The 10,764-nt window shown below is 40.1% G+C and overlaps 1 protein-coding gene across 1 annotated transcript in view; it reads right to left on the reverse strand.

Annotated features, from left to right (window-relative positions):
* LOC108699053 (vomeronasal type-2 receptor 26) overlaps positions 1-7,225 on the reverse strand; it is a 34,405-nt gene extending 27,180 nt beyond the window's left edge. Inside the window, exons 1-2 of the mRNA XM_041573952.1 lie at positions 7,161-7,225; positions 3,481-3,775 (exon numbers count right to left, since the gene is read on the reverse strand). Of these exons, the coding sequence (XP_041429886.1) occupies positions 3,481-3,775; positions 7,161-7,225 (360 nt within the window). The remainder of the gene's footprint in view (positions 1-3,480; positions 3,776-7,160) is intronic.
* Positions 7,226-10,764: the final 3,539 nt, after the last annotated feature.

The following is a 10,764-nucleotide window of genomic DNA, read 5'->3' on the forward strand; positions in this document are numbered from 1 at the left end:
TTCCTGGAAATGTCCACGACACCACAATCCTGTTTTAGTCAGCTCTCTATGAATGCTTCACAGAAGTGGAAATGCCAGAGGGCTGGCTGGTGGGTAAGTACATTAACCAATTCTTAACATCAGCTTCCAACATATTAAAGGGACATACTGTGCAACAGAAAATTAGAGTGCTCTTGCCCATACAGGTATAATAGTCATCAGTTGTGATGGGAGGTGCTCGCTTTCAGTGTTTGTAGTTAGAATGAAGAATTTAGCAACACAGAATCAATGGGAATTTGATTCAAAACCAAATAGTAGAAAAAAACTTTTTTTGGCAATGTTCTTGTACGCACCTCCGCTGTGGATGCAGCTGTAGTATCCAAAGAAGTAAAGTTTACAAGAAAGAGGCAATACTGCTCAACTTCCGTGTTCATTTCCACACAACATGTTTCGAGCCCTGTGAGGCTCTTTGTCAAGTGTGAAACAACTTTGTGGTTCAACATATTTAAGGTGCTATACAGGAAGTGACAAACAAAGGTAAGTACCCTCCCCCCCAGGAGACACAACCTCCTCTGAAATTATAAGTTCAAATAATGTCCAAATAAAGTTCATTTGAAACAATTTCAAGTAGTGTGTGTTTTATTCAAGAAACTGATCTGGGAGCTGAGATTGAGGGGTACGTTGGCATGTGCAAGGATAATGAACCACATGGGAGAAGTGTGTGTGATCAGCTCATTGCCTCACACTTTAGTTGTAAGTTGATCATATCAATTGCTTGATAATTACCCTCATTAATGGGTTGAACTTCCCAAGAAATGTTTCAAAGCCAAAGATGAACTCTCATAGCAGCTAAACCTTGAAATGTAGGTAACTTAGAGGGCTTACGGTCTAGATGTGCGTAGAACAGATATTTGTGACACACAATCAGTATGGCCATTACCATACTTTGAGATGTTTTGTTTGTGTCAGTCATCTTTCAACCCTTTGCATACATTATCAATGCTATTTCTTAAAATGTACCCACTTGTTTCCTTTATTACATATATAAACCTGCTGATTGGGATGTGTTGGAGTGTCCCTAGCAGTGAAGACCTACCTGGGACATCTTATGGTGTAACTACATAAATTTACTTACCAGGAAATCAAAAAACAAGCTTAAATTGGAAACCTTTTGATTATCATGAACAAATAATGATCCTTTCAGGTTTCTGGAATCCTACAGTGCTGTGTGTGCCTACCCTCATTGGCATCCTTTGCTGCTTTGGAAACTTGCTGCATTGGCTACAGTAAAGGGCAAACCTCAGTTCTGTTGCTTGGACGTGTCACTCACATGACCCACCTTCTATGAGACATACCTGTTGAGGAGAACTGACAGATGCTGTTTGGCTCAGACATTCCAGGTGATTACCACTTACTTTGTTTTCCCTAAAAAATATTTTTTTTCGGCCTAATAAATCAGCCTTTGTAGCACTGGAACTGGACTCCCCACCAGGATAGGACTGTCTAGGCAGATGCTGGCTACCCAGTCTCTAGGGAGAAGCACACCTCTTATGCTTGGACTGACATCGCTGTTCTAAGAGATATGGACAAGACCTATGACCTGTGTTTATCTTTTAACATTTTTTTTGGTTGTGTTAAAAATAAACAATTTTGATTTTATTGTCAATGTTTTAGGAGATTTCCCTCATCGGCTTGGTCTACAGTGGAGGAGGACTTCACACTGCTGAGACTGGTGTTTATTGCTGATACTAAGAAAGATGTGACACTTGCCCAGCATGTGTAAAATCAAATTGCCTGAATTCCCTCAAATCAGTGGCCCAATGATCAAGATCAATTACCAATATCTTTTGTACTTCTTCCCTTTACCAAATAAATTTATATATATATATATATATATATATATATATATATATATATATATATATATATATATATATATATATATATATTTAAATATATTTATAAATCCATCCTACTTTGCTCTACCAACTCCCTCAACATGACAACTTCCTACCTCATGCCAGCTAGATAGCCATCAAAATGTTCCATCCAATATCTTTGGCTGAGAGTGTTGCTGCGTTGAGAGGACAAAGTAGGCTGACAAGTGGCTAGAAAGCTTGCGGGCTCCCATGTTACCTCTACAGAAGGGATCTTCTCAGTCCTGGCCACTTCCCCGGCAGCAGCAGCATCCGTGTTAAGTTAACCAAAAAAACAGACTTGGCAAGTCCCTGGGTTGCACATACTCAGAACAGACCTCCATCACCACCTCTGCTAATGCAACTCTCTCCTCAGTACAAATCAACTGTGTCTATTAAAAAGCACCCACAACTGACACTGTTGTCCCTGGCTCTATGCAGACCCCTCAGGTGGGAACAGCAGGTGGGGAGTGGATTTTTAGTTGTCAGTGGACCAGGTGAGTTATTTACACTGTGCCAGGCCCATCCAAAACATTTATTTAGGAAGTGAAGCCAGCTCTTTGAAGCCAGCTCTTTGACTATGGGACTTGATCTTCCATAATGCAAGACAAGTGGTGCAAGACAGTACTAGTAAGATTGTGGAAGCCAAGTTGAAATTTGAACTTTGTATTTGATGTAAAAAAAATTATTTGTTATACTGTCTTAGATTGAGGAGTCCTAGCTCTATTTTGTTTAATTTTTTTTTATAACATCTACTGTAGCACTGTTGTGGCAAAAGTCAATTAGTGGCCTCCGTTAATATAAGTAACAAGACAAAACATTTCTGAGACCATTTTTTAGAATAGTTATGGGGAAAAAACTTACGTCTCCTATCTGAGTCCAAATATTTGCCTGGTAGCCCCCCACTGACCTCTTAACCAACAGCTTCCAGAAGGCGGTACTCAAAGGGCATGAGCAAGAGGTCAGGTGGTTGATCCTTGTTCTTCATCCTTTATTCAAGTTTGTTACAAATGCACCACTTCAGTCACTGAAGCTCTTGTATACCCCATCACTGTTACGGCATGCATCGCTTAGAGCACTCTCACCATCTGCTACTCGCTGATGATATTTGTGTATGGCAACGTTAATCACATTTTTTGAGGAAACCGTTATGAATAATAATAAATATGACAAATATCGTGGAATTAAAAAAAAATCAGATTTTTTTAAATAACCCCCTCAGACTAAAGGAACAGTACTTTCATTACAGGTGGTTCTACACAATGAAGACAGTGAGTATATGGAATGTTCTGCTTAACGACGATGTGATGGCAGATTTTGTTAATGTTTTTTTATCATCGGCTATTTTGATACTAAAATCGAAATTAGTATAGATATTGTCATTTATAGTTTATATACAGTATGTGAGTGTATAGCTAGATTGGTATAAGGATGTGTATACCGTATATGTGCCCTGGGGTTCATTTGGTGAGGTTAAACTTCATGGAATTTGGTCTTGTTTCAACCCAACTTGAAAACTTGCAACCAAGTTCTTAAACTTCATATACTAAGCGACAATGTTATAATAATGTAAGATTGTTTTTACCTGTGGAATATTGTAAAGTCCAAACATTCTGGCCATAAGAAGAGTCACTTTGGAAGATATGCCATCTACAAAAGCCACCAAGTTAGGTGAACGAACATACCGATAGTTAGGAATAGGAACCCCTTTGTTTCCAGAAAAAATAAAAATCATTCCAGATGTTGCTTTTTCTTCAGACAAACAAGGATCTACAATATGGAATCCCAGAGTGACATTGGGCAACAGTTTTGTGTTGTTGTTAATTTGAGTGATAGCAAATAAAAATGCCAAATAATTCTGATAACATGCGATGTCTATTCTGATGGGGAAAAATTATGTGAGAAAATCTTAAACTTAATGGATTATAACATCAGTTACAAAATTGTATTTCAACTTTTCACGCTTTAATGATGTTTTAGCAGACAAAGGAATGAAACAATCTACGTTGCCCAAATATAAAGGTTCAAATATAAAAGATAAAATATTTTCGAAATAATTTATATAGTTATGTGAATATTTTGCACTAAATACAGTGTAAAATACAATATAAAACTGTTGATGTCCTTTGACTAAATTAATAGCATGTATCAGATATAGGCGAGAGCACATTTCTTTACCGTGCACAATTTTGCAGCATTTTTGCCAGTGGCGGAAATTTTCTCAAATCCACTCTAAAATGTTGCCATGCATTATTTAACAGGAAAAATACATGAGGGCTAGTGATGGGGGAATCTGACCCATTTCACTTCGCCAAAAATTTGAGTAACAGCAAAATTTTGCCAAAATGCATTAAAGTTTATGGGTGTTATTTTTTTTTTTTGTCAAACTATGTGGAGTGTCAATTTTTTTTGTCATATGACAAATTTTGTTCACCCATTGAAGTCTATGAGCATTATTTCTGAGGTAAAACGGAGTGCAAAATGTTGCTCATCACTAATGAGGACTTATTTACATTAATTTTTTTATTTTTTTATTTACATAAATAATTATTTACAGGGCAACTTTTGCTTTTACCTCTAGTGAGTTGCACATAGAACCACTTTCATTAAGGCACTTGTCTTCATATGTGCTTTTCACACTTCAGTACAGTTGCACTCAGCACCACTCAGCCCCTTCTGCCTTCTGTTATTAATTGGGCTCTGCCCAATTGACACAGGCGAACTCTAGAGCTATCACCACCATCTGACCAGGAAGTAGTTCCAGGGTTCACTCAGCACCCTACGTCAATAGCCGCAGCTCAGTGGCATCCAAAGAATTTGGCACAGACGTCACTCGCATCACTGAACCATGGAAATTACTCAATGACTGCATAAGAGATTTCTTGAAAGCAGAAAGGTTGGGAGAAAGTTGGACAGACCATGGGAGAGGAGGGTTGCAGCCCTTGTAAAGTCTTGAATGCAAGCATGTGAGAAGATAATGAGAGAAGAGTTGAATAGCATGTCAGTAGAGGAGCATAGCAAGTGGTTGGGTGGTTGGGTATATACAGATTAGTTAAGAGATGTAGGGAGGGGCAAAGTTATGAAGTGCTTTGAATATCAGAATCATTAATTTGAATTTTATTCTGAAAGGTAACGGAAGCCAGTGCAGGGAGTGGCATGGCAGGGGAGGAGCAGTTGCTGAAGTGTATAAGCCTGGTGGCAGTGTTAATTATGGACTAGAGAGGTGACAGTCTCTGGCATTCTTCACTGGAGAGTTCACACCGTAATACCAACTCTTCCCAGTGATCGTCAATGATAAGCAGAGCTGAGAGGCGCGCAGCAATCCAAGATGTCGCAGACAACGGAGACAAGCAAGGCGTTTCCTCTCCACATTCCTCTCTGGCATGTTCGCAATGAGACACAGACTCCCCTCAGTGATCAAATGCAGGTCAGTCACCAACCTCTCCCAACAACCACATACGCAGCTACTCCAAGCCCTAGATCTCTCCTCACAAGCCTTACTAGAGCCTGACCTTGACTCTGAGATCACAACGCAGTTGCTATCCTTAGAAAACAACCTTACAGCAGCCCTAACTAAGGCAATTACAGAGACTGTAGCGTTGGCTGTGACTGAAATACACACAGTATTGTCTGAATTGGGCAGCCGCACAGACAAGCTGGAGTCCATTACAGACGTCCCGTCCTTATACAGAAACAGGCCAATATGGAGGAAGAAAGTGCATACTTCACTTAAAAATAAGTGTGGGGACCTGGAGAACAGATCTAGGTGGGAAAACCTTAGAATTTGGGGAGTGCCAGAGAACATATTCGCGCAAGATATTCCAAGCTATATTGGCAGCCTCTTTTTCGTGATTTGCCCTAATACACATGCTGACAAATGGAAACTCGACAGGGCCCACCGCTCACTAGTCCAAAAGCCTCCCTCGACCAAGCCGCCTAGAGACATAGGGGCAAATTCACTAAGATTCATAGTTGCGCCAGAGTCCGCTTCGCGGCACTTCGCCAGGCGTATTTTTGCCAGCACTACGCAAATTAACTAAAATCCGAAGTTGTGCTCAAGGGAAGCGTAAGGTTGCGAAGTTGCACTAGCGTTAATTTGCCAAGCAAAGCGAAGTTACGCTAGCGATGCTTAATTTGCATACGGCGCCAAATTGAAGTTACAATAGAGGTATATGTAGTATCACTACACAAGCCTGGGAAACCTTCAAAAGAGCAAATAACATTTTTATTTTGCCCTACACATGTGCCCACTGTATAGTTAAGGTGCCATGAGTTATGAAATGTAGGGGGGAAGGAGGGTAGCCCCAAAAAAAAAATGCAATCTTTTTCAGCCTATCACCCATAAAAAAAGAAAAAACACCAGCATTTTTTGGGACTTAGAAAAATTCTTAACTTTTTTTGAAGCAATCCCTATCTACTCTATTGCACTTCACCTGGTCTGAGGTTGGCGAATGAAGTCTGGCGTAAAAGGTAGCGTTCAGAAAAATGTGCGTCAGCGAATTTGCATAGTTACATCCGTTGGGTAAATTCTCCAGGCGTAAGGGTGCGAAGTAACACTAGCGAATTTACGCCAGTGTCCGTAAATCGGCGGATTAACGAAAATGCTATATGCTTGCAAATTAACACTAGCGTTAGGCGCTTCGTCCTTTAGTGAATTTGCCCCATAGTAACCTGTCTACATTATTTTTGGCAAAAATAACTGATCCTCACTCATGCCTGCTCTAATGCGGAAATCACCTATTTGAATCACAAAGTCCAAATCTTTTCAGATATTTCGCCAATCACTCTGATTAAGCGTAGGGAGCTCAAGCCAGTCACCCAACGTCTTAAGCTGGCCATGGATGCAAAGATACAATTGTTCGAATCCTCGAACGACCAGTCTTCCCCATGTCCCGACCTTCCATTAACCATTCAGATCAAATAAAGTAGAAAAGTTATGTCCGACAAAAGCTAGTGACAGTATCCCACTGAAAATCGTTTGATCAGCAATACATGTAGAGATATTATCGGCAGCCGACAGAAATTTTTTAACCTGCCCCACGACCAAATGACCGATCTCCATCGGATGAAAAATGTCGGGACTCTCCACACACGGACCAAAAGTCGGATCTCTGTGTCTATGTCCAGCTTTAGGGAAATGAATATCCTATACCGCTGGGAATACCTCTTCAAGCTGCAGCATGGGCACACTTACATCCTGCAGGATCCAGAGAAGGCCCAATGCTTCCCTACAGCCATAGGCCTGCAAGATAGGCCATCCACTACCTTGAAAAGCAGCACAAAGACGCCTGCACTCCGGCCTCAATGGCAACAAATCCAAGGATCGTCATTTCGACAACAGGTGGTATTGAGCCCACCCTCTTCTTCAGGTCATAGAAGTGACTCCCCTAAACCAGACTGAGGACAGATATTGCTGCATATCCTGAGTCAGCCTACCTTTGATGGTTTGTATATCTAACACCCATTTTATTACAGACTCGATTCAATGTCTACGGAAATATAATCTAAGTTAGATAAACCTCTCCATGATTGTTGTCCGAACCCCCCCCCCCCCCCCCCCCGCAACAACCAGATGTCTGGGTTTGTTATTGACTTGTTTTCTTTTTTTCTTTTTTGGTTATTTCCCAGTTTACTTACTGACCTATTTTCTCTTGATGGTTACATATATTAGTTACATTTTTATCATTGCTGGTACTCCTTCAATTGCCTTCAATCGACTAAGATAAGTGCCTTGATTCCCAAGAACTATATACACAGAAGACATATTTACATCCACATTTTCTTAGGCAACTTCCAGAGTGACAATATGTCTTTTTTCTACTATAAATCTATTGTGAAATATGCCTTGAACTCCAGGAACTATTTGCATAGAGGACTGATATATGGTCAAATTTTTCAAGTTGCTTTCAATGTGATAATATGTTTTCTTCCCTCTATAAGAATGGTTATTTTTACAAGTCTTAATTGTAAAGGTCTTAATACTATTGCTAAGCGACTTGGTCCTGCAAGAACTGCGACTCCATAAAACACTAATTTCTCTCAAGAAAAGTCATATAAACTGCAGTCTTAATATTACCCATCACGATATTATGCCTCAGCTAACGACAAAAAGGCAGGGGTGAAAATTATTATATACAATGACTGTCCACTTCAGGTAACACAAACTACTTGCGACCTTGACGGGCGTTACATAGTACTAGAAGGTACCATCTCTAACACACCTCTCCTTATTGCAAATATATATGCACCTAACCGAGGCCAAATGAGATTTCTTAAGAAAGTATTCAATAAAATGTCTGCCTCCGCAATACCTTAGAAAATTATTGGAGAGGACTTTAATATGCCACCCAATCTATGGACAGGTCAACACCTTCATCGGATAGAAATGCTCATATATTAGCTAGAGAATTCAGGCAGTTACTGCATAACACAACCTTATTTGACTCCTGGCCCATTGACCATCCACAAGGTCAACAATACACATTTTACTGAGCAATCCACAAAATTAATACACATCTAGACTATTTTCTTATTTCCCAGCCCTGCCTTAGATTTCACTATACTGCTGATATAGCAGCAATCACATGGCCAGACCACTCTCCAGTTATTTTGACTCTTGATCTGCATGCTACCTCACCCAAAAAGCACACTGGAGGCTTCATGAAACTTTATTGAATGATCCAGAAACATTTGGCAAAATGGAGACACTGTTGAAAAAATACTTTGTCATCAAGGAAAGCTCAGTTCAGTCACTGACAACTGGGAAGCCCATAAGGCCGCTATGAGAGGGCACATTATAGCTTTATCCTCCTCTAAGAAAAAGCAACAAACTCAACACCACCTGCTAGATCAGTTAAAAATCTGGAATCCCTATCCAATGAGAACTCGTCTGAGACACTACTTGAAAAGATCATAGACACACGTAAACAGCTCAGAATTCAAAAAAAGAAACCATAGTTGAGAAAGCACTGATTTGGACCAAACAAACCTATTATGAAAAAGGGGATAAGCAGCACATTCTTTTAGCATGTAAATTGAGAGAACAAAAAGCTCAATCTACCATTGCTGCGATTAAAGATAAATATGGAGCACTAATATACAACCCCGACCACATAGCAACTCAATTCCACAAATTCTACTCCACTTTGTATAACTTAAGACAGAATCAGAAGCCAAGCTCTCCACAAACAGCTTCCTTCTTATCAGATTTTTTCTCAGCAAGCAAATATGCACAGGTTTCAGGAAATTGACTTAGAAACCCTAAATGCAGAAACTACACAAGAAGAGGCCTTAGTCACACTTAAAGTTCTTCCCAACAACAAGGCCCCAGGTCCAGATGGGCTACCTTAGCAATTATAAACAATTTTGCCTCACCATCCTGCCCTATTTTACCAAAATATAACAGCTACCTTCAGGGAATCCCAATCCCTTCCACAGACCTAACCTCATTTCTTACCCTAATTCCGGAAGAGGGCACAGATTTAACTGTATGAACTAACTATAGGCCCATCGCCTTGCTGAATACAGATCTGAAGCTATTTTCCAAAACTTTTAGCCAACCGCTTAGCCCCCCTACTGCCAAAACTGATTAATGCAGACCAAGTAGGCTAAATACTAGGCCGCCAAGCTGGGGATAAAAAGAGGCATAGAATAAACAGAAAAACCTTAAAAACCCATACTCAATTTGGTGGCAAGGGGACACCACAGCTTCAATATTACTACGAAGCAGCCCAGATCCGCCAGATATTGGCATGGCCACATTAGTCTTCTGATATCATATTGGCAAACATTGAAACATACCATTTCCAGCCCTACCACCCCAACACATGGATTTGGTCAGTAATGGGAAAGGACAAACCCAAAATATGGATGCTTAAGACCACAGAGCATTCAATGAAACTCTGGTGGAGATTAAGGTTTAAGCGAAAATTAGCATCACACCTGGGTAACTCTGTTTCATCCAGCATTAACCTTACAATATATGCAACACTGGGAGAATAAACCCTACACAAGCCAATGGCACTTTCCCAACGAGAGATACCCTAAATGACAAGGCCCCAGGTGTCTCATTACCATGGTATGAGTATCTCTCTCTAAGACACTATTATGATCCTATATTGACAGGAAATAGAGAAGACTCACTCACCTCTTTTGAATGCATGGCAGTTTAGGGTCTACCATAAAAATGTTTAATCTCCACCATTTATAATATACTGGTCAACTCTTTTTTGGAAATGGGATATAAGCACAGTTACATACAAAAATGTTAAGATTGTATAATCAATGCGAAGGAGTGGGTTGCAATATGGGGCAATACCAATCGATGGATCACATGTCAAACAACAGGAAACTGTTTTTAAAATTTTAATGTTTTGGTATCATACACCAGCTAAACTTCATAGATTATTTCTGGAGACTTCCCCTCATGGCTGGAGAGAGTGTGGACACCAGGAAAGCTTAACCCACATATTTTGGTTTGGCCCCCAAATACAAACATTCTGGGATGAAATTATAAATAGGGATGGGCAAATTTGACCCGTTTCGTTTCGCCAAAAATTCACTGCCGGCGAAATGTCACCGACGCTCAGGTGCTTTCAGCCGCCCACATCTCAATTGCGCTAAATGGAATACCCCCACTATCCCTTTTTTACAAGAAGTGAAACAAAGTGTTAATAGTATTATGCTGTATGAATATAACCTGGCACGAATACAAAACAAAATTCCCTTGTACCTCAAGGTTTGGTCTCCATGGGAACTACTCTCGAACTCAGCTCAGCCACAAATTGCGATCACTAATGGCTAAGCAGTGATGGTTATATTCAACATTCTGTGTTTCCTTTCCTCTTTGGTTCTATCCCCCCTTCTTTTT

Source organism: Xenopus laevis, chromosome 8L (assembly GCF_017654675.1).
Source record: "Xenopus laevis strain J_2021 chromosome 8L, Xenopus_laevis_v10.1, whole genome shotgun sequence".
Lineage (NCBI taxonomy): Eukaryota > Metazoa > Chordata > Amphibia > Anura > Pipidae > Xenopus > Xenopus laevis.